The sequence below is a fragment of the Parus major genome, chromosome Z, assembly GCF_001522545.3.
Source record: "Parus major isolate Abel chromosome Z, Parus_major1.1, whole genome shotgun sequence".
NCBI lineage: Eukaryota > Metazoa > Chordata > Aves > Passeriformes > Paridae > Parus > Parus major.
Window position 1 is genome coordinate 48,896,326 of NC_031799.1, and position 24,509 is coordinate 48,920,834.

Here is a 24,509-nt window from a genome sequence, read left to right on the forward strand (position 1 = left end):
GAAAAAATCTGTACAGAAAATGGAGCAATTCCAGCAGATGTTGTTAGCCAGCCTTGTCTAGCAGTCTAGAAAACACCCTTGCAGGTACATTCTTATTCACCTCACTGACTGGTAAGAATCTAGTTCAAATGCAAATTGCAATGCCCATGCTTCAAAAACCACTGGCTGAGTGGAGATTTTGAAAAATGTGCTGGAATTTGTTTATTCTCTTTTTTTTTTCTTATTTTTTGAGCTGTCCCTTGGTCCAGTGAATCTATGTGCTTCTTGTAAATGTGAAAGATGAGATTGGACCCTGGGTTCTAAGGCAGAGTTGGTTTATTTCAGTTTGAGCTGGGTGCCACCAGAGAGAGACCCTGACCAAAGAAATCCCTGGGCCTTTATACCCTTACAGTCTGTACACCCGACCTTCAAACACTCCTCAAGTGCCCTACTTGAGCTTCTTAGTCCTACAGTGATTTATGGTCTGGCATCTTCTAACACCTCATTGGATTCTCCATATTCATGTGCCATTAACTGCTCTTATCTTCCAGCTTGGGGCAGTCTTGGGGCCCTCCAGGGTCTCAGCCCTTATCAGAAGATAACCAGTCTTTCTCTCTTTTCTCCCCTGCTTAGCCATTATGATAATAGAGTTCATTTAAAGTTCACCTACACTAAGTTTTGATCAGGACCCTCTCATGCTAAGCTGAAAGCAAGTTGCAATTAAACTTAAGCCTACACAGATAATTTCTAATATTCTATAAGTAAACTTATTTTAATCCCCAATAATAAACTCCTAGTTTACATCTAGCACCTGGTTTACAGTGCAAGTTCTGCCTATCTCAAGGCCACACAAGTCATCTCAGCATCCTTGTTTGTTGGCTTATTCCCTTTTAAATGTGCTCTTGGTGTTTCTATTTGAGTCAGTCTGGTGTATATTATTAATGTTACTCTATACTCTCCTGTGATACCCCCACCTTGTAACCAAACACATATCCATCCAGAAATTACGAATCAGAAGGGGAAATCTTGCACTTTCTCAAGCATCTTTCTCGAAGTCTTAGGGGATGACCTGATGCAACCAGCTGGGAAATCATTGCGGTCTGATGGACAGTTATGAACTGGTAAGTCAGGGGCAAGAAGGGAAGATATGTGCAAAATATGAAGTTGGCTAATATGTGAAATTTGGATAGGGTAAATCCACCAAGTCCCTTGTACTTGGCTTTACACCAGAAGTTCAAGCCAATCCTGCTTCTATTTGTCTTACCTAAGGACTAGTGGCCTTTCTGGCAGGTCAAATATCACTGTTTTGAAGCATTTGAGTATGATATTTTTGAGAGGCCATACCACACTACAGACAGAATAAGAGGGTAAAATAAGCAGAAGTAAGTAAGCCCTGCTTGTATACAATATGTAGTAATTTATAATTATGCAGTGAAATTATTTAATGAAATGCAAATTGAATAAGTCTCATGTATATCTAGGTGAGTTGTAAAAATGTTGTTTACAACACGTAGTATGCTCCTCAACACTACGCTTCATGAATACTTCAGTATGGCTGCCTCTGATAGTATTAAACACTTCAAAATATATGTATATTTTGCATATGGGCAAAAACTGACAGTCACACTATGCAATGAAAGAGCAATAGCATGCCTTATATCTTATGAGTGTCAACAGAACTTTTGACTAGGTTATTTCTACTAGCTGACTTTTGCATTCAAACAGGAGTCTGTCTTAATTATCCTTGTTGAACACACTGGATTACAACTTCCGTTGTTGCACTGCAACTGCCAAGCATTTTTGTTTCAAACACAGTGAAATGTATATGGAATACTGCAATAAGTTACCACTTTGCTATGATAGCTCTTGGAAAATATAAAAAACCCCACTAAGATGACAATACCTAATGCATTACAATATGCATGTAGACATTATATCTACATGACTCAGGAAAAAAGAACACCCTGCATATGAAACTGATGACTTTCATGACTTCTATCTATACCTGCTTTGGACAGTATATACACTTCTACAGCCTGTGAAGGCAGAGGTTACTGTGTGATATACACACACATAACTGTGGTAAAATAGTATTGCTGTATTATATATAGTTAGAGCTATATACAGTTCTACACAGCACATCACATTTTGGGCTTGAGCAGATTGAATTTTGGTTTTCTGTAATACATCATTGATGAATGAAGATTTGTCCGTCTTAAGCAGCTTCTTCAGCGGAGCAATCAATGCCTGCATAAGTAAATTTCTCATATAGAGTAGTATTCACATAGGTCTGAAAAGGAAATAAACAGAGAAGGTATGATGCAAGGTGCATTACTTCAAGAACCCTAAATAATATAGTAATTATGCACAGCCTAATTATTTTTATAATTTAAGTGTATATATATTTATATTTATATTTATATTTATATTTATATTTATATTTATATTTATATTTATATTTATATTTATATNATTTATATTTATATTTATATTTATATTTATATTTATATTTATATTTATATTTATATTTATATTTATATTTATATTTATATTTATATAAAATAAAGTTTTATTCTTACCTTCCTGTCTTCTAACATCCTGTTCAATGCCACCAGTATCTGGGCAAACGATGGTCTTTCATATGGTTTCTCTTTCCAGCACTGTCTCATTAGGTCATACCTTTAAAAATCCAGCACCAGCATTTGATAATTTAGATACATAGGTTAAAGTTACAAATTTTTGATAATTTAAAGATTGTGTACATTCCACTTTTCAGAGGGAAATGGATTTATATATAGCTGAAGGTATATTTTCCACAGTTGGTTGCTGTTTGAAAAGAACTTTCTTTTACTCTGGAATAATCAAAAATCTCTCTTTCAGCTAAACCCTGGCATATTATGTAAAGAACAGGATAACTCACTGGAACAGAGAGCCTGGGAAAGTATTAATGGCAAGTTACCAGTATATGCTGTTTACAAAAGGACTTGTGCAGTTTTAAATTTTTTTTATGTAGTTTTTATATTTTGTGTGCCTTTTTAATTTTTTAATGTGTTTTTTATATTTTCCAGTAAAAAAAAATGTTTATTAGTTCCTTGTAGAAATTATCTATTTTCCATAGCTGAGGTTGTGTTATTCTGTTTCTTTTTGGGTTTTTTCTGAGGCAATACTCACACTTCATCATCACAGTTGAGAGGCTTTTCCAGTCGGTACCCTTGAGGGAGTTTTTCATATAGTTCTGCACATGTCATTCCACAATATGGTGTTCCACCTAAAGTTTAACCATTGTCATGAATAGAAGTAGGTTTTAATAAAAGAAAGTTTAATTTCATAGTAGAAATGAACTAACATAGTAACAGCTAAATTAATTTAAAATTAGAGAATATTTTGCAGCTACATTTTATTGTTAATGCTTCCTTACTGCTTGATGCACAATATGAAAAAGAAAAATAAAACTAAGTGTCAATTTTCTCCTCTGTGGGGCCAGCCTAATTTTCTCTACAAGTCTGGTAGCCAGGATCTGATTGTATTCAAAGTATTTTTTCAATAGCATTGATGTCACTGGGCAAGTTACTTCTTCACTAGCATCACAATAATAATATCTGGTATGGACCCAATGGAGCTCTTACTGTCAGCTATTTTTGCCTCTTTCTGCAGGTATTTGGTTGCTTAGACTCTTGATTTTTCCACTGCATCCATATCTACTGCAAACCCACTTAGTAAGGAAAGCCAGGAAGAAATCAGAAATCCAGAGTTCATGGTCAATCTGGTCAGAAATGTGCACTACAGTCAGTAGCTTCTCCTGGCCAGCAGACCAAGAACACATATCCAGGGCAAATCACAAGAGAGGTGTAACACAAGAATTTTGAGTAGTGAAAGGCTGTATCACAATCATTATGGGTAGAGGCATCTGCAGAAATGACCTCTAAATTTCATTTGAAGGTTAATGTTCAAATATTTTCTTCATGAATATGTGGAGTAGGAGGTGATTACGCCTCCACTCTGCAATATCATTAAAATATGAGACTTGATTTAAAATGCAGGAAAGCCACCCACCAAACTCAAAACATGTTGTATTAAGGCTATATATCATATCACAGAATCACAGAATCACTAGGTTGGAAGAGACCTTCAAGATCATCGAGTCCAACCCATGCCCTAACACCTCAACTAAACCATGGCACTGAGTGCCACAGCCAGTCTTTTTCTAAACGGATACAGAGATGGTGACTCCACCACTTCCCCAGGCAGACCATTCCAATACTTTATCACCTTTCCTGTAAAAAGGTTTTTCCTAATATCCCACCTATATTTCCCTTGGCACAGCTTAAGACTGTGTTCCCTCATTCTGTCAGTTGTTGCCCGGAGAAAGGGACCAACCTGCCTACAACCACCCTTCAGGAAGTTGTAGAGAGTGATAAGGTCCCTCTGAGCCTCCTTTTCTCCAGGCTAAACAGCCCCAGCTCCCTCAGTTGTTCCTCACAGGGTTTGTGTTCCAAGCCCCTCACCAGCCTCGTTGCCTCCTCTGGATGTGCTCAAGTGTCTCAATGTCCTTCCTGAACTGAGGAGCCAGAACTGGACACAGAACTCCAGGTGTGGCCTCACCAGTGCCAAGTGCAGGGGGAGAATGACCTCTCTGCTCCAGCTGGCCACACCATTCCTGATACAGGCCAGGGGCCATTGGCCTTCTTGGCCACCAGTGCACACTGCTGGCTTGTGTTCAGCTGGCTGTCACCGGCCACCCCCAGGTCCCTTTCTGCCTGGGCACTGTCCAGCCACACCATCCCAAGGCTACACTGAAGAGGGTTATTGTGCCCAAAATGCAGGACCCAGCACTTGGACTTACTAAACTCCATCCTATTGGAACTCTGCCAATCCACCCAACTGTTCCAGGTCTCTCCACAGAGCCCTCCTACCTTCCAACAGACCAACACACGCTCCCAGCTTGGTGTCATCTGCAAATTTACTAATGTAAAACTCAATACTCTCATCCATGTCATCAATAAAAACAGTGACCAGAACTGGCCCCAGCACAGACCCCTGAGGGACACCACTGGTGCCCAGCCCCCAGCTGGATGCAGCACCACTCACCACCACTCTCTGGGCCAGACCATCCAGCCAGTTCCTAACCCAGCACAGAGTGCTCCTGTCCAAGCTGTGGGCTGCCAGCTTTGCCAGGAGTGTGCTGTGGGAGACAGTGTCAAAGGCCTTGCTGAAGTCCAAACAGACAACATCCACAGCCTTTGCTGCATCCACCAGGTGAGTCACCTGGTCATAAAAGGAGACCAGGTTGGTCAAACATGACCTACCCCTCCTAAACCCATGCTGGCTGGGTCTGATACCTTGGCCATCCTGTAAGTGCTGTGTGATGGCACTCAGTATAAACTGATCCATTACCTTACTGGGTACTGAGGTCAGGCTGACTGGCCTGTAATTACCAGGATCCTCCTTCCCACCCTTTTTGTGAATGAGTGTCACACTGGCCAGCTTCCAGTCATCTGGAACCTCACCAGTGAGCCAGGAATGTTGGTAAATGATGAATGAATTTGCAAACTCATCTGCCATCTCCCGAATCACCCTGGGATAGATCCCATCTGGGCCCATAGATTTATGAACATATGATACCCTGAAGTTTATATTTAGGTATGGCCTGGGTTTTATAGTGTAATGAAAACATGGTCATTATAGTTCTTTCTGATTTAAAATGGTACCTGAATTGAAAATTTGACAACTGCATTTCCAAGCATACTGAACCTAAATAAAATGTAGTAGAATAAAACAGAAAGAAAATTGAAATCTATTGTGAAGCAATATTTTTAAAAGACTGAGTGGATAGAACTGCCTTGGTGCAGATTGTTTATTTGTGCAATACAAAATTCAAATACTTACCTAAACTAACAATTTCCCATAAGAGGACACCATATGACCATCTGCAACAGAGGGATATTATGAAGTGCAACAAGAGTTAATATTTTAAAATTATTAAAACTTTAAAATTAAAATACAATTTAAAAATTATTAAAATTAAAAAACTATTAAAAATTAAATTAAAACTAGGTAGTTCTGCTAGTATTCAGGGAATACAGAGAAGTGTGGTATGTTTTTTTGTATTTTTATAAATTTTTGTATAATGATGGGGCTTGTAGAGTCAGAAAGCAGGAAAATTAGCAAAATTAATTCGCTCTGAGTCAGCCAAAGATCTTTATCAGATTCTGAACTTTCAGCAAATACTGTAATTACAGGATTGCTTTTCTAAATACAATTTATAGTTTCCTAAATAAAATAAAAATTTCCTCTGGGTTTCCCAAATATTCATCAGGTCTCCAGTTTTGAAAGAGAAGTACAGATAAAGTAGTGGGGCACATTCAAGTAGATTGTGAACACAGAACTTCATCAGACCCTGATGGAGAAATAAAAGTAACTTTTTTGTTATGGGTTTTATTTTTTACTTCCATTGTTCATTTATGATGTGACTACTGATTATTTTGAGTTAGGAGTGGATGTCTTATGCTAGCTGCCAAACTTTCCTTGGTATGGAAAAATATTTATTTGTTTAAAAAATGCCACTTGAATGCATACTTACACATCACTATTTGTGGTGTAAACACTGTAATTCAAAGATTCAATTGCCATCCATCGGACTGGAAGCCGTCCCTAGAAATTATTTAATGGGAGTTTATTTTTCAGTTCTTGGTGTAGCAATTGTATGCCAACAATCGTTCTGCGTTACCTTAATGAAAACTGACTTTATGCAAGTAAACTTTATCAAGTAAATAAACTTACTAAACTTGTGCAGTTTTACAGAAGAAATTCTTTATTGTGAGAGTGGTGAGACACTGGAACAGGTTGCCCAGAGAAGCTGTGGATGTGGGAGTGTTCAAAGCCAAGTTGGATGGGGCTCTGAGTAACCTGGTATAGTGAAAGGTGGGGTTGGAGCTAGATGCTTTCCAAACAAATCATTCCATGATCCTATGATTATTTGATTTGCTCCCCAAAGGAACAATTCACATGAAAGCTAATAAAAAAATTATCCAATCAGCATCATGGTGAAATGTAAATAATACCTCAGATGATGCATTTGACCATCCTGTTACCTTGACAACACAGTGCTCTTTCTGGTCTATAGCTACATGCTCCATATTACATATCTTCCTCTTTCAGATCTTTCAAAGTATTAGCTCTGGACACATCCTGATGTACCTCTGGTTACCTTCTTGCTAACTTTGGCCTTGTTTAATAGAATTATACCAGTTTGACTCATCTATTTTACTGTCATCCATATTCATATAAATTTAAATTACATTTTATATAATAGACATGGTATAAGATTTATTTACAAGTAGATGTATTTATGTGTATATTAATGAACATGCTTATTTTACATGTTAATTAATAAAATTTAAATAATCAGTTCTGTACTACCAGTAAGCTTGCATTGTTGTTAATATGAAAACACAGGTTAAGAAATAAGAAAGCAAAATTAAGAGAACAGACTGTATCAATTTGTTTTGATCCTTACCATGGTCTTCTTAACATAAACTTCTTGACCTCTTGATAAGCCAAAGTCAGCTATTTTTGCCACATAATTTTCTCCAACCAAGATGTTTCTTGCTGCCAAATCTCGATGAATAAACTAAAAAAAAAATAAAAAATAAAGGTAGTAGTAGTAGTACTAGTACTACTACTATAAGTAGTAGTACTACTAGTACTACTAGTAGTGGTAGTAGTGCTACTAGTATAGTAGTAGTAGTAGTAGTACTACTACTACTACTACTACTACTAATAATAATAATAATAATTATTAATAAAATAGAGAAATCATTATAAATTAGTTTGATATGTATTACTTTACTGCTATATTGAAAATTGCAAACATCTGGAATAAGAAAATAAAGAAATTGGCTTGGTATATCACTACCAATAACATTTTAAACTTTATCTGAAGATGAAAGCAGTTAACTACCATGTTGTTTAAAGTTTTAATGTCTCTTCCATGATTCCCCATGACATAGTGTTTGATGGGTTTAAATGGAGACAAAAAAATAATCTCATTCAGTGTGTGCTATAGAAACTAAAATTAAAATTTAATTTAATTAAAGGAGATATTCCTTGGAAAAGTATTTGCCATGCTTTCAATGGGTGGAGAGTTAAGACTGACCTGTTTCTGGCTCAAGTAGTCCATCCCTCTGGCAACATCTGCTGCAAAATGCAGAAGTTGCTGAGATGAGAGTGTAGATGCAGTACTGTTGGCAATAGCAAAGGCCGGATCTGTCTCTAGAACTCTGCTTTTCCGAAGGAAGTCCAGTAAATTTCCATGGGGGGCATATTCAATAGCAAGGTAAAGATATCCTAATGAGACATCAGATAGTGAGCATATCACAAAGTAAGAGATCATCAGTAAGAGTCTTTGGAAATTTACACTACCCTGACTGAAAAAAGGAAATAAACATAAAACAGACTGGAGGGAAATGTCAAACAGGGTAATTTATAAGAGTAGAGGAGAATTTAGAGCTAGGGTTGAACATCATTTCTGGCATATTAATGTGGGCTTGTAGATCCAAACACAAGTTTATCCGACCTTTTAGCAAATGTTGTACAGAGACCTGTTAGTATTTCTCAGGACTGGGTGGGCTATATATAGAGAGGGGTTTTTAAAATTAATTTTAAAAGTACATGTATTCAATAACATCTTACCCCTATGTTCACATGCTCCCAAAAGATTTATGATGTTGGGATGATGACCAAGTTTACAAAGAACTTCAAGTTCTCCAGCAAAATCTCTGTGATCATCTTTTGAGGCATACTCTGAAAATGTAAAAAAGCATGTGTTTGTTTTACTTTGAACTGAATTTATAACAATATTCTTTTTAATTATGAGGACTCTGAGTTGCTTGGGCCACTACTGTTTCAACCCTAGTAGAAAAACTATAAGGTACATTGGTATTTACAGGAAAAGGTAGGATTTTTCAATCAGAGATAAAAAATGTGAGGGATGAGTGTCTGTAGAAGCTATCTGCAAGAAATGAAGCATCTTTACCCACTCTCCTTATGTCACTCTCCTTACCCGAGAGTGTGAAATGTTGTAGCAGATCTTATGAAAAGTAGCTGCATAAAAATCCTTCCATTTGTGTGCTGTTGATTATTTCTGCTCGTATGCAGACCTTGGCTTTTTTTAAATTAATCATTACACTTAAAAGTGTTTTTCAATTTGCCTAGATAATGATCTAGTGAATTACAATAAAACATGTACTTTCTTACAGTATTGTATGTATTATAGATCTCTCTGGAACGTAGCTGTCATGCCCAATGAATAAAAAGAAAATTAATGATCCCTATGTTGTGGGTATATATATATACACACGCATAGATGCAGCTGTCTCTGAATAGCTGAAGTGAACAAATGCTGTGCCCCAAGACTAACTCCTGTCTATCTAATGCATCTCTCATTGCAGATGAACTCACTCATACTGATCTATGAATTGAAAAATACAGGATAGTTAATCATATCAACCATTGAGGAGAAATAGAAACCAACTCCATCTAGCAGAAATACAGTCGCTGACAAATCTTGGACTAGTGACACCTGATACAATTTAATTAGCAATTTTGAATATTTATTTTAGTGTTAGAAGAGGGCTACTAAGCATTTGGTATGACAGAGAAACATTTGGAATACACAATCAAGAAAATTCTTTAGTCACAGAATCCCTAGTCATTACTACCTTTCATCCTTTTTATTGCAGCATCCATGCGTAACCCGTCTTTCTTAATGCGTGCTTTCAGGACTTGCCCAAAGTTACCTTCCCCAATCACATCTTGAAATTTTATGTCATTCCATTCAAGGACTGGATAAATAGTAGGATCTGGACTGTTTTTGGCTTTCCTACTCAGAGTGAGAGTACCTGAGTTAAACTGCAGAGCTGGCTCTTCTCTCTGCAACAGAGTTAGGCAAATGACATTAAATGTGATTTCTACTTCACTGAATAATGCTCCAATTACATTTCCCAAATAGTTATGCTGACTCATCTACACACACACACACACACACACAGACACACACACACACACACACACATACACACACACATCAATCCATCTCTTACATAAACAAGTGAGTACATTAGACAGTTACACCTACTGCAACGAGCAGTTCTGCCCATATCCACAAAATTCTTCTAATTTGCATGTAAGTACCTTTTAGACCTGGGCCTCTTGAACAGCTTTATAATCATTTTGAAGATGAAGGATGTGGGAAAAAATATTGTGATAGAACTTATCTCAAAACCAGTTATAAATCTCAGGTTTGAGGTTTATCTCATATTAGGCTTAATTTAATCTTGTGTTGGTCAGGCTCAATAGGAGAGGTGAGGCAAGAAGAAGCAAGGAAATAAAAAGAGAGAGGAAATTATCCTCCATACTTAAGGAGATATCTCCTTTTCTCATTCTCGTGAACACATTCTGATTAAATACTTCTCTGGGAAAATTTTAGGACTAGGAGACAAAGCTATAATGTGTGGCCTGTAGCCTGATTTTATCATTGGGTGAGTCCCCCATCCCTGTTTATGAAACAATCTATTTAGATACATAGGAAGGAACTCTTTGGGCCAGCTTTTTTCTGCTCCACAGGTTCCCCTCTGAAGACAGAGAAAAGCACCAGAAAGCAGAGTGATAGAAAAGCACCAGACTGCAGCAGGATACAAATACATAAATGTGTACTGAGAGATATCTCCATGTGATGTTAAGACCTTCAGCAATTTCCTCAGAGCCAAAACTATGATGTTGCCATTGATAGATCCCTGGTTACTGTCCCTGGGTTGAAAATGGATGAGCAAGTATCAGCAGCTGCTGATGCTTGAAAGCAACAATTAATATTTTGTAGTTTTCAAAATCAGTCATGACTTCATAGATGAAGAACAGGCTCCTCTATTCTGTCTGGCTTGACTGGCTTGACTCTGTCTAGTCATACACAAGTGTTACAAGGCAGAAGAGGAAGAACAGCAAATGGTCTGTAAAATTTTTTTTCAAGTAAAGTTTTCTACCTCCTAGCCTGAATCTGTGATGGCTTTAGCTCCAGGGTCACTAGTAGAGAAGCTTTACAACAGTACTAATTGCATACATAAAGAGAAGATAGTGTTTGGGAATGCCAGGAAAAAGAAATTGGGAAAAAAAAAACAAACTGGAAAAGATGAGCTAAAGTTAGTAACCAGACTGACACAGGAAAACTGGAAACCTACCACCACATTTTGGAAAGCCTGAGCCATTCGACGCTGGAAGTTGGCTCGCTTTAACTGCAGCATGATGAGAAAGGCCAGGAGAATTGTTACACAGGTCATCCCTGCAGAGCCAAGGATAGCGATAAGCAGCATTTTGCCTCCTTTTGATTCATATGGAGCTGTTGAGAAAGGACATAAGAATTCACCATCATTTTCAGCTTATTCTGAATTTAGCAATACATTAACAATGCATAACTGAAAACTGCTGTCTTGTAAACTGTTTAAAGACCTAAGGATAAGGACTTTGTTTTCCAAAAATGTCAGAAATATTGGATGCTCTGAATTTCAGATGTATGAGCATCTGTATATTCTGTTGAATTCAGACAGAGCAGAGATGAGGCCACATTCAGTGATCTAATGGTCTTACTATAAGCAACTCCTTTAATTTTTGAGTCACTGGGCCTTTTTTAGTGGATATACACAAAAGGTGCATGTTGTCACTTCATCAATACCATGCAATGAACTAACAATTAAATTTTGGTGGTGCTGTGTTGTGTGTCAAAATTAAGAGCAAAAGAAAATTTAGATTAAAAAATTAGTATTACGACAGTGTCGTAGCTAACTAGTTTACACAACCAGTCCTGGTTTGTGGAAATCCAGTGTGGTTGATTAACTAACCTTTAGTTTCTGGGAGAGTCTTCAGTTCAAACGATGTGTTTGGGTTGCTCAAGCCAATGTTGTTCTGAGCATTAATCTGAACCTGGTACACAGTGTCTGGCTCAAGGCCCTTGAGGTGATATTGAGTAATGCTGGTGTTCTTTATGATAATATCAATGTGGTTGTACTCAGCTTTGCCATATATTTTGTAGCTGATGATGATGGAGGAGATAGAATGACCCTCAGCAGCTGTCCAAGAGATGACTGAGGATGTGTCTGTGGTGTTAGAAAACCTGATGTTGTTTGGTGCAGGAGGGATTCCTGAGAACAAACACAAACACACAAGGCATTGGAGTGTACATCCACCGTTTTCTCCTTTCCACAGAGAACAAAACATTTTCCCTGGTGCTTTTGCTGTGCAAAACCAAATTTGTTTATGAACTATGGCAACTGAATGCAGTAATTTTATGATCCTGATGTACAGACATCCTTGTAGCAGTAATACATGCTGCCAGCAGAGGCTGGAGTGGCATTCAATATACTGTCTTGGATGAAGATACACATTCTCTGAGCTGTATACAAGCACACCAGATTTGCTTTCAGATCAATGCAAAAAGGATTAATTTCCTTATATACTGAATTATCATTCCCTTGTAATTGTCATGTCCCATATTTTCACTATTTCAGAGAGCAATTACCTGTCAGGCAGTTAGAAAGAAGGGAAATTGATACCAACATTTCCAAAAATCAAATCAGAAAACCACCAGCAGATGTGAGTGCTATACTTGTGGATGCAGCCATGAATACTAAGTTAAGTACCTTCTCCTGGAAAACAGTACCCTTATGAGCTTCTCAGTGCAGTTTGGTGTCAGAGCTCAGGAGGATCCTATAACAGCCATTGATATTTCAACTAATACATGCAGGATATCAGTGAGGGCCTCCTTACATGACCTGTAAGGAGGAAGAAGCCCACTTTTCCAGTGTGTGGTAAGGGCGGTGTCACCCATCAGCCATTCAGATGGACAGCTGTTCGGATGGTACTTCGTTCAGATAGAGCATTTGTTGTGGCGTTGTGAAAGCACACTGCTCACACTTAGGGAATTCAAGGGCCGTCTTCAGTGTAGCACACTTAACTACTCTTTGCTCACAGGGGTTTTACCTTGCATTGTATCTTCTCTTCTTTAAGTGCTGACTATTTCTGCATTGTCATAGCCGAATTGAGTAACAAAAGAGCTTGGAGTACTGAACTCTGATGGCTCATCCTTCTGAGGAGGAAAAAAACGCTACTTGTGTCAGAAGCACGAGTCGCACTGAAATGAAGATGTGGATTCTCAAGCTTGCTTTTCTCCATTTTAAAAAATCCCCACATTAATAGTTCCTGACAATTTCCAGCAGAAGAATTCCTTTGGATGCTGAGCTTTCCAAATAATAGCAGTAACAACCACAAGCGATCATCAGGAACTAAGTGTTACCAAAATAAAGGATTACATTTAATGTAGTCATCAAGTGACAATCAGTCTGATCACTGGGGGTAAAATGAAGAATTTAAACAGAAGGATGTGAATCAGCACTTACTGTCACTGAAAGTCCATGCATACAGATAGTTGCTCCATTCTCCTTGGGACCTGGTGTTCACCCGTACCCTGCACATGTATTGCTGTCTAGGCTCAAGATCTTTAATGATCAAGGTGGACATATTTCCTGGCACTTGAGTAATAACACTGCTCTCGTCACCGTTGTCATTCACGCTCTTCCTTTCCACTTCGACACGAATATCATCCTCTGTCCTCAGTGTTAAAGGATGCCATGACAAATTCAGTGATGTCATACTTTTTGGAAAGAGAGTGATACCTTCTGGTGGAGGAAGACCTTGGAAAAGCCACAGTGAAACAGGGAACAACATTTCATGTCTGGTGTCTAAGTTAAAATAAGAGTACCAGTTATTCCCAACCACTTCCCCCAGTTTGGGGTGACATAGGGTAATTCTCTCAGCCATCCCACATAATTGGGCAGAAGTTACATCTAAGACGTGTTAATAGTCCCACAGTATCTTATCAACAGATGATGTGCCAATAAAATGGTATCTTCAATGAGCTGGTGTTGCAGATGCACTTTTTAGATGTGAGAAGCCAACAGTTGTCTTGCTAGATAGGTCCTGGTGCAATCCTCATTTATTCTGTATGTTTGTATTCAGTTTGAGATGTATCCTAAATGGACTAAAAAATTTCTGGCTTGTTAAAACATCTTCATTTTTAAAGTAAATTGATCTAACACTAAGAGGAAGGGCTGCAAAAAAGTGATCTTTGTCTCCAACTCTTCTGCATAGCCAGCCAAAATATATATATTTTCCTTTCCCAGATCCTCCCTCATCTCTAAATCAGGGAAAATAATAGCTCTCCCTTTTTCTGGTTTTCTTCACCTTTTTTTTTATTTGTTTTTTTCTTTTCCTTCCTTTGTTTTTTTTAATATCCCTTTGCCTGAGATTCTTTCGAAAGAGTCTACAAAGTTTTCAAGTGCAACAGTCTTTGCTCAAGTGAAAGTGTTCTGGCAGAGATCAGGGGACAGACCACAGAGAAAAACAGCTGAAACACCCATTTGTGAAAAGCCATGATGGTGACTTACCAAGTGCAGCTGTTGTGAAGCTGGCCTGTGGCCCAGGATGGCCTTCCCCACCTTCCCCTTGACGACTCAGCTGAACACAGAACTGATACTCAGTTTTGGGTTCCAGATTGTCCAGTCTTTTAGTTGTGCCTTTTACTGACAACAAAAGTCAAAAGGAAGTAAAGCCATATCCCATATTATGGAAGAAAATATTTGGAAAATACAAGGTAAGATACTCAGGCTCCTTTTTTTTGTTGTTGTTCTTGATTCAGTAGGATAAACTAATTAGAAGTATAAAATAATTATTTTTAAGTTGGTCTCCAACCCAGTCCAAAGGTTGCTTCATCTGCCTTTCTTTCAGGACAAAACAATATTGGTTGCTAGTCATTGTTCTTTTTGTACGCAGATCCTGGGCTATACTGGTTTAGTAATAGCTGTTGGTAAATTCCTGTGATGTTTCCTGTAGTATTTTAGGCCATGTATAAAATTTGAAAGCATAGCTGGAGGACATAATCTTACTAATAAGCAGGTTTTATTTTAGCATTCCATTGCATTATTGATAAATATTTTGGTAAGTTGTGTGTCTCACTAGGGGCACAGTGAACACAATACAAGGTGGTAGATGCCCCAGCATCTCCATACTGCCCACTGCTTTTGAAAATCTTCTGTTTACACAAGATAAAATAGCTGGGACCAATGCTGAGTACACTTAATTCTAAGGTAGGAGGGGAAAACCTTTTGTTCCTGAAGTGAATACACACTTCCAACAACTGTTGGTGTAACACATCCACATGAAATTTATGTGTAGTGATAAACAATCACACATCCAGTCACAAAAGGTTTAACGTCTATGCATCATAGAGTCTTTAGAAGCTAATCAATAAGGGAAACATATGATGTTTCAGTTGGTAGGTGAGGTTTGTTTTTAAGGAAATTAAAGAACGTTCTCTTACCTTCCACAGACATCCAGGATTGATAACGTTTTGCTGGCTTGTACAGAAGTTTTGTTGACACAACAGGTCCATCTCCATTGTGCAACTCAGCATTGATATCAATTATGAGAAAATTATGTCCTCTGTCTGTCAGCCTTGGGGCATACTGTGGCACAGGAGGAACTGAACAAGAATGCAAATATTAAACTCTTTTACACCTTCCTGTATCAGTAAGACTCTGGTTATTCCTGGATCTATAGGAAAACGGAAGATGCTCTTCAAAACTCTCACAAAATAGATGGGGCTTTACATGCTAAAGCTGACAGTGAAGATATTTTAAAAAAAAACCTTGGGTGTTCTTCTATACCTTACCATCACATTTATTCTTTCAATATACATAATTAGTATGTTACTTATAAGGGGTTTCTGCTTATATTATATGCTTATATTCCAGCTGTAAATATTTATTCAGGCATTTTCTGGCAGTGCAGAGAACAGAAAACTAAGCCATGCTGGAGTATAAAGCTGTGCTTAAAATTAGAGAGACAAAGACACTTGAAGAAATTCATGCTTTTACCTTTGACTGTAACTTGAAATGGTTTCTCTGCCATTCCTGCTACTGTCTGCACACTGCAAACCCAAGTTCCTGTATCACCGGGCAGGATTCGATTAATTCTAAACATGGCTTCAGAACGATTACTTGTAGAAATTTCATCAGGCTGAAATGACAAAAGATGTATATAGCCTGAAAAATTTGGGCATTTTGGAGTATTCCAATGATTTGAGTTTAGTGATATCTATAAAAAACATCTATAATGGTCAACTCCATATTTTCATATGTGCTGAGAAGTTCATGGGGTATCCCAGAATACCAAAATTTCATCTTATGCTTGAAAACCATGGTATGCATTAACTACAGATAAAGTCAATATAAACATTAGAAATAACAGAAAACAATTGATTAGGAGCCTACCTTTAAGACAGTTCCATCTTGCTTCAAGAGTTTGAATTCTTCAGATTTAGGAAGTGGCATCCCAGTTGCTATACAAAATGGCTTGAACTCGACACCAGAATTGAGTTCCACAGGATCTAGTAAGTTTACTATCTGAGGTGAAAGATCTGCTGAACCTACAGAAGATATATAGTATAATGTCACCCTTCCAGTAGACATTTTAAAAGACAAGTTTAGGTGTGTAGGAAGTGTAGGTGTCTGGTTCTGGCTCCCCTCATGTGGGCATATGAAAGAATCATGCTTAGCAAAGTCAACATTTTTACATCATTTTGTATATAATGTGAGAAGGAGCAAGCCCTGTGTTCAGTTTTCTTTATTTTTCTGATCCCTATCCTTTCTTGTTGATGTTTTAAGCACAGTGTAGCCACAGCAAAATCATGCACACATTTTGTTCTGAATTTACAGTATACACTTGCTCTCTAGTTTGTGTGTTTGTATCACAACAGTATCATTTGGCTGGCTGGATCACAGTCCTATTTGTCTATTTGCTGTTTTTCTTGAAAAGTTTCACAAATCAGCAGTGGATTTGTAATTTTATTTATCCAGGTAAAATAATGAATGCTGAGTTCATCTTATAGAATGCCTTCCTTGAATCCAGTGAGACAAGGTATATTCAGCTTTGTAAACTTAACTTTCTCCCAGATTGACACAGCAGTTTTAAACTCTGGTGTTGTCTTAGAGTCTCAGTCTTCAGGTCATGAAGCTCATGGTATAGGAATGTGTGCAGCCAGATAAGAGGTAGGTAATGGTAAAATACCATGAGGTTATACAAAAGTCTAGATGATGCAGCTTCTGTCAGAGACTGATTTTAAGATCAGTGAAATCCTATGGAGTAAAGCTTGAAAATCTACCTCTAATGAAAGCAAAATCAGATTAAATGTTAGCATATCATCCTGATGAATGCAACATATAGGTCAGAGGTTTAAAAATACTGTATTGCAATGAGGCTGTACAGAAATGTCAACGCCCCTAGAAAGTAGTGAGTGGACCAAGAATACCAACCTGGACCGGTAATGCTGTACCAGCATTAAGATCTGTTTTATTTACACTGGGAACAACCATTTACGACCTTACTGTACCTTTTTTTTCACATTGCAGACCATGCCATCCGAATGAGCAGATGCAGCCCTTAAATCTGTCACATGTTCCTCGATTGTGGCAATTACATTTGAGTTTGCAATCTGATCCATAAAACCCAGGTTTGCACTCTGCAAGTTCATATTTTGAAGTTAGTGAAAAGGCACTAGAAGATGTCTTCCATTATTTTTCAATCTCATTACAGAAAAAAACTTTTTATGTGACTATAAAAAAAAAATCCTCTATTACTGTCCCGTGTTTGTTCCCTTCTGTATTTCCTGTGTGCAGAACATTAAGGACCCCCACATTCTCTTTTTTTTTTTTTTTTTCCCCTATACCTTTGTCACATTCCAATCCCATCCATCCTGTTGCACAAGAACAACCATATGGATCTGGTAGACAGAACATATAGTTTTTGCAGCCATAATTTTCTTTACAGGTCTCTTCACATGTTTTGCCAAATGTGTTGGCTCCGCAAGCTGTTGAAGGGAGAGAGGGAAAGAATAATCCAATGGTATTGTCTATGAAAGAGCTAGTGCTTCTAATGATCCTGCCTTAAACAAGAGAAAACGTGAATTTATATTAAAAATAGCACTTTGATCATTCAAATACTAGATCAATTAACAACCACAGCAACTTAAGCCATGGCTGTTCTGACAGTTAAGTACAGGCAGCAGAAACAGTTTTCTCTCTGTGAAGATCTTTCAGCCAAGCACCCTTGCTTTAGATCTGTGGAGACAGAAATTCAGCAATAAATTCTATTTACAAGCCTTCTTAATGTAAAATGAATAAGCAGTGCCATGAAAACCAAATATTCTTCCTAGCAGTGAATGCATGTGAAACTGCTGATGTGAAGGTTTTGCTTCTATAAGCTCAGGGCTATGCTAGAGTGGTTTGGGTGTCAACTATTCCAGCAGCTTAGCTCTAGTACTTGCAGTGCTGCAATTCACTCAAATAAAAGGATACATATTTAGCAATCAACCTGAAAGATGCTTGGAGAAGTCAAAGCAATGTGATACCGGATAAGTTTTCCAGAATTCCAAACTACTTGCTGCGGACACAGATTTGCACACACATACTCTGTTGATGTCCCTACAGAGACAAAGCACCCTGTGAGCACATTAGCTTCCCTTCAGAAGCAGCCAGGGAATCTCTAGTATATTTTGTAGTGCTAGTGTATCCTTAAGATGGAGCCTAGAAGATAGGTAGCATGTTGTCCAAGTGCATGTTGTTCAAGAATTGTTGGAAACATTCCTCTTCCCTAGCAACATAATCTCTGCTAGGAGAAGAGAGAAAGAGAGAAATTAGATCCCAACGGCAAGAACAGCCAGAAGAGAATTCAGGGTTCATGTCAAGCAATTCTGTCCTGTCTCAGGCACCAGCTGCAAAATCAGGCACTCTATATGATGCTTCCCTGGCGATTTCTGTTACTGAGAACAAATTAATAAGCAATTGCTGAAAATATTACTTACTTACCTTTCTCACATGTTTTTCCCATAAAACCTGGAGGACAGATGCATTCCCCAGTATCTTCATGACAAATGCCATTGTTTGTGCAGGAAGGGCAGTGGAAGCTACAGGAAGGGCCCCATTTCTCAGCTTCACATCCTTTTAATGGAAAAATATAATGACATATTTGTTGTCTTCTTATTCAGTAACCCCTCAAGCTGTAATATTCTTTTTAGAGAAAACAGTGAAATACATAAAAGTACAATCTATATGGACCCCCACGTGCCAGCGAACTGGACCACTGTAGTTAGTAACATAGAAGTAGCTTCAAAATCCAAATTTGGGCCATTATATTTATTCATTCACAACTCCTCGAAGTATTGTGTGGATATTCATGAATGAAATGTGTGTTAACATCATAAATATTTTCTCTACAATGTGAGATATTTCAACAGCTATCTATTTTTTCACATCAATCTCATATTTCTGTCCAAGTGGATGGAATATAATTTTCTTTATATCTAATGGACACAGCAGCATGAGCAGCAAAGTATGTAAAATACTTAATTTAAATATCCCAACTCATTCTTTCATCCAGTAAGAAATTAACCTTAAGAGCTAACTAAAGCTGAGGTAGTTTGTGAAATTATAATAATGTATACTAAAGGTGACGAACCTTAGGAAAAATGAGGTCTCACCATGGAGAACAGGGAGACCTAGTGGAGTATTATCTCTTTCATTCATTCTTGGTGTTTGAAAAGCTGAGATGCTGACAAAAGAACTAGCTGTCCTGGCCCAGACATGTCCAGATACGCTGAACTTAAAACTGACGGGTTTTGGGTTTTTTCTCTCTCAGCTGTTGACATCAATATTGGCTTGTACCAAAGACCCTTGGGTAAAACTTCCTTCTGACATAATCTGATGGCAGCACACACCCAGAAAGATTTCGGCCCTTATTTGGGCACAATATATTTAATTTCAGATTAATTTTGACTTTTAACTATTAATCGTCACCACACATTAGTGGAACTTACGTCTTACAATAAGCCTCGTGTAAGCAGAAGTAAAACGGTTTCCTCCTATATATCTGGCAGAGTAAACCCCTGCATCCTGTGGTTGAACTTGAGGATAGGAGACTTCCAGTTCTCCTGGCACTTCATGCCTAGGCACAGAGTGGATGAAGGAGCCTGAGGAAGGAGTACACAGATACCACACACAGATGTCATTCACCCTCTAAACAAACAAATGAGCTTGTACTGGTTACTGAAGGACTGTTGGGGCAAGCTAAGCAGCAGAATCAATGTATTAATTATGAATTTTCTGACACCTGTAGCTGTACTGTTTCCCATAACTGGAGAGGTGCAAACAAAAAGGAAGATACATCTTGAGGAGATTTAGTAGATAAACTGGACAAACAACTTCACACTCAGCTTTGCTAAGAGCTTAGTGGTTGAAAGTGTTAATTTTGTTCCTTGGTCTTTTCTGAAATAAGGGATAATAATCTATAATGATTCTAGGGTGGCTGGAGTTGAAGAGCAAATGCCAGTCAGGTCAAATTTATTCTGACTAGCACAAAGATTTACTTAGGAGACCAAAGCAGGAAGAACTCAGCATAGCTTTATCTTTCTTCCCAGATTTAACACATTTCTGTCTCTTCTAGTTTTTTTTCACCAGAGAGCTTATTTGTTTTATTCTAAGTCTGCTGTGCTTGCTCACATGTTTGCTAAATAAAGCAATAGTATTTGGTCTTCTTCCATCCCTCTGGATCCCCAGGTAATATTATTTGAACATTAGTTGCTCTCAAAGAGAAGCTGCATCCATTGAGCTTCAGGACCTCCAGGAGTCTTTCCACTCCAGTCTATGAGAGCAAAGCTGCTGCTGTAGGTTAATGACAGGTCCAGCTAGCTCTCACTAAAATATTTGTGCACATACTCATCCACAATGTACAAACAAAATCATCTACTAATGTACTCACACAGCACAACTGTGATTTTATGACTACTGCATGTCTCTGTGGGACTCACTAAAATAGCCTGGGTTGGAAGGAGCCTGAACGAGCATTCAGTTTCCAACCCCCTGCCAGGCAGGTACACCTTGCACTGGATCAGGTTGCTCAGGGCCCTATCCAAACTGGCCTCAAACACTTCCAGGGATGGAGTAACCAACACTTATATGGGCAACCTGTTCCAGTGATTTTCTACACTCACATACAAGAGTTTCTTTCTTGTACCTGATCTAAACCCACCCTTTTTCAGAATAAAGCCTTTCCCCATTGTCCAGTCACTGGTCACTGTCAAAAGTCTCTCTCTAGGTTTCCTTCAACTCCCATCAGATCTTTCATAGAGGTCTCCGCCTGGACTTCTCCTGGCTGCAAAATTCCAGCTTACTCACATTAACAATGCAGACAGCCTGATCCTGTTCTGATTCACCAGCTGGAATGGCCAAATGATCATTACCAATGGTACTCTCATTAATCTAATTGTCCTCATCTTCTACATTCCATTACAGTCACACTGAAAATGCAACATTTTTTTCCCTTTTTTCAATTTTCTTAAATTGTTTAGAAGGTAAACAGCCATCAGGCAGGACCTCTGCTGTCTGTGACCATACATACTATCAATTTGACTGTTGTCAAATTTCAGGCAGTCTAGAAATGTAAAATTTTGCTGAGGATCATAACCAAAACAGCAGAAAGACTGTGGATCACTTTAGTCCATGACAGCACATGACAATCATTGTCCATGAAAAGAGGGTCAAATTAAAAGAACAAATAATGAAAGGGATTTATTTTGAAACTGTGGGGCATTTTCTACATATCTTTTGAGTTACAAGCTGCGTAACAAACTTGACAGGAAAGCATTAAGAAAGCCTTATGCTTACAGTCTGCTAAGAAAGGCTGAATTCTTATGGCTTGTTTTCCAAGATGTTATGCCAATTTCTTAAAGCAACTCTGTTTAGCAGAACCATTTCACAGTCTAGACAGCCATCATGAGATTCTATAAGGGGGAAGAAACAACTGAAGTGAAAGACTGCAACAGCTAAATACAGTAGCAGAAGCCTTTTTTCTTATTTTCCAGTTGCTGTATCAGGATTTCTCAGAAGTGTTGTTCCAACATCAACCTCAGCTGAAAAACTTGACCTACTGTCCAGAGACAGAGATTTTTCGCTGAATATCCACATGGAATCACAGCTAAAGGAGTGTCATGATATAAACACTCCTGCTCAAACATCTCATCTGGTTCTTTTCTGAGAAACTGGTGACAGGAGACCACAAAATTTTCCTAGGGACCCTGAAATGACAAGTGATGGCAAACTTGTCTGCTGTGCCCTGACAGCTGAATCTCTGAAGTGCAAAGAAACAGGTATTTGTGAAATACTACTACTTTGCCTATTGTCTCTTTAAAAGCCACCTTTTATCTATGTAACTCTTCCAGCCTGTTGAAGTGCTCCAAGTAACTGGGGTTGAGGCTGACTCACTACATGAGTTCTTTGGCCGTGTGTTGACACTTCCTTACCTCATCCTGCTCTATTTACTCCCTGTTTCCTGGTGGCTCACTGTAAGCTACACTATCAAAGATGGAGGAGTACATTACATGTGCTTCCCACCTTCATATTTTGTTGGGTTTAACATTCTGATTATGAAGGCACTGTGAGCTTTAGTGAGCTCTATTTTTTTTCATTTCTACAGGACGTAGGTAGCAACCTGCACATATTTCCAAGCATTGAGCAGAAGCAGCACACAGCTGAACAGTGAGTACATGTGATTTAGGTGCCATGCTAGATAGAACAGTTGGTGTTAGGAAATTCTTGTAGTTGAGCGAAATAAGGATTAGATTTTGTTAATGATTTTTTCTTTCTAATAGCAGAGTACTAGTGATTAATTTCTTAGCTTGAAAGGCATCATAGAAGATAAATAGCCTCAAAAAGCCTTTTGAAGAATGAAAAGTATGACTTGAAAAGCAGTAGAAATGCAGTGAAAGATACACTAACTGGGCCTTCACCATGGCCCAGAAAAAAACCCAAAGAAACAGACAAACAAAAAACCTAAAAACAACAGGCAAATATATGTAGAGATGTAGAAGGAAATCAAAAAGTAAAACAAAAAACAAACCAAATATATAAACAGAGGATTGTGCATTTTGGTGGAAGAGAAACAGGTCAGATCAACATATTTGAGATGGCAATTCAACCCTTTAGGAACCATACATACATACATAAGTGTATGATGAATGATGTCTGCTACAGCTGCACAGCATGGGCATCAGCAGCAGTAACCATAAAAGAGTTACTTGGCTCTCTACTAAAGCAATGATAGCAGGAGGAGAAAAGACAAGATTCATTACCATTCTTGTAGATCACTGCATCTTCCTCTTTTGATGCCATTCTGATGAAGGAAATGTTCACATGCTCTCCCTTATTTGCTGTAACAGTTAATGCCACTGGGTGGAACGAAGCTGAAAACAGAAGTATGTGATAAATAGCAGTTACTGTCTCTATCTACTCTCTGGCCTGGTACCTGAGAATGGTTTACAGCATGAGTGTTGCTTGGATTTTGATACCTCAATTTCTTTAGAGCATAAAGTGATTCTTTACCATCAGCAGCCTCAACCTAGGTGTTGGCAAAGACAGAGGACTTGCCTGTACCCTGAAACAACAGACTTCCACTAGAACCTGAGGCATGAAAAAAATAATTGGCTTCTGGCTTTGTAACTGGAAACAGTTTCTATGCAGGAGCTTCAAATGGCTGTGAAACGCTTTCCCAAGTGTCTTTATCCCTTAAGACATTTTTAAAACAGACTGGAAAAAATACTGGAAATTTTATTGTAGGGAACAAGTCATCACTGGCAAACAAATACTTAGGATGATTTCAGTTCTCTTCTACTTAAGCTTTATAATGCAGAACTGTTGGGATTCTTCAGGAAATCATAATCATGCGGTAAAGGAAAATCGCTTGGACTATTTGTAGAGTCCTCATAGAGGTAAGAGTGAACTCCATTTATTGCTTCAATCAGTACATTTTTAGAAGGTTTTACATGGTTCATGCAGCTTAAGCAAAACTACTATTTGCTAAACTAACTTGATCATGGGCATCTACTTCAACATAAATGGTTATATGCAAATCCACACGCGCCTCTACGTCAATCTCTCCTCCCCATTCTGCAGTTAGTGCATCTTGCTTATCACCCTCTTTCTTGTTTACAACTTCACTGTTCTCCCTCATTCTTGTTATTCAAGGAGACTTCAAGGACACTGCCTCTGGGGCTGTGGGCTGAGTTGTGCAAACAGGCCTTGAATAAAATATCGTGTCCTTGGTCTGCTAGAATATTCTCTACAATGCAGGGCTGGGACAAGGTGACATAGGATGGAGTAAGTCTTTGCTTGTGTTAGTTCACCAAATTCTGGAAATACAGAGTCTTGGATTGCACTAAGAACAAAGGAAAATAATCATATTCACAGACTGTGATACTTTTACCAAAATATTCTCACCTGGAAATATGGCTTAGTGAAAATAAAAATTCTGTGTGAGTGACTGGTTTTCCAGCAGGGAAATTGAAATTCATTTTCCTGCTTACAGAAAGGTACTTTTTTACG

The 24,509-nt window shown here is 38.2% G+C and overlaps 1 protein-coding gene across 3 annotated transcripts in view; it reads right to left on the minus strand.

Moving 5' to 3' along the window:
- Nucleotides 1-297: 297 nt before the first annotated feature.
- TEK (TEK receptor tyrosine kinase) overlaps nucleotides 298-24,509 on the minus strand; it is a 41,585-nt gene continuing 17,373 nt past the window's right edge. The window contains exons 3-23 of one of the 3 annotated variants that reach the window (XM_015652719.3): nucleotides 23,261-23,371; nucleotides 19,952-20,104; nucleotides 18,945-19,076; nucleotides 17,807-17,947; nucleotides 17,471-17,599; nucleotides 16,353-16,507; nucleotides 15,957-16,098; nucleotides 15,401-15,562; nucleotides 14,469-14,603; nucleotides 13,422-13,715; nucleotides 11,868-12,167; nucleotides 11,211-11,368; nucleotides 9,699-9,909; nucleotides 8,671-8,781; nucleotides 8,135-8,325; nucleotides 7,496-7,609; nucleotides 6,560-6,630; nucleotides 5,866-5,906; nucleotides 3,151-3,247; nucleotides 2,559-2,658; nucleotides 298-2,269 (exon numbers count right to left, since the gene is read on the minus strand). In XM_015652719.3, the coding sequence (XP_015508205.1) occupies nucleotides 2,195-2,269; nucleotides 2,559-2,658; nucleotides 3,151-3,247; nucleotides 5,866-5,906; nucleotides 6,560-6,630; nucleotides 7,496-7,609; nucleotides 8,135-8,325; nucleotides 8,671-8,781; nucleotides 9,699-9,909; nucleotides 11,211-11,368; nucleotides 11,868-12,167; nucleotides 13,422-13,715; nucleotides 14,469-14,603; nucleotides 15,401-15,562; nucleotides 15,957-16,098; nucleotides 16,353-16,507; nucleotides 17,471-17,599; nucleotides 17,807-17,947; nucleotides 18,945-19,076; nucleotides 19,952-20,104; nucleotides 23,261-23,371 (3,023 nt within the window). In that variant the 3' untranslated portion in view covers nucleotides 298-2,194. The remainder of the gene's footprint in view (nucleotides 2,270-2,558; nucleotides 2,659-3,150; nucleotides 3,248-5,865; nucleotides 5,907-6,559; nucleotides 6,631-7,495; nucleotides 7,610-8,134; nucleotides 8,326-8,670; nucleotides 8,782-9,698; nucleotides 9,910-11,210; nucleotides 11,369-11,867; nucleotides 12,168-13,421; nucleotides 13,716-14,468; nucleotides 14,604-15,400; nucleotides 15,563-15,956; nucleotides 16,099-16,352; nucleotides 16,508-17,470; nucleotides 17,600-17,806; nucleotides 17,948-18,944; nucleotides 19,077-19,951; nucleotides 20,105-23,260; nucleotides 23,372-24,509) is intronic. The other 2 variants (XM_015652720.3, XM_015652721.3) reach the window with 2 other exon arrangements.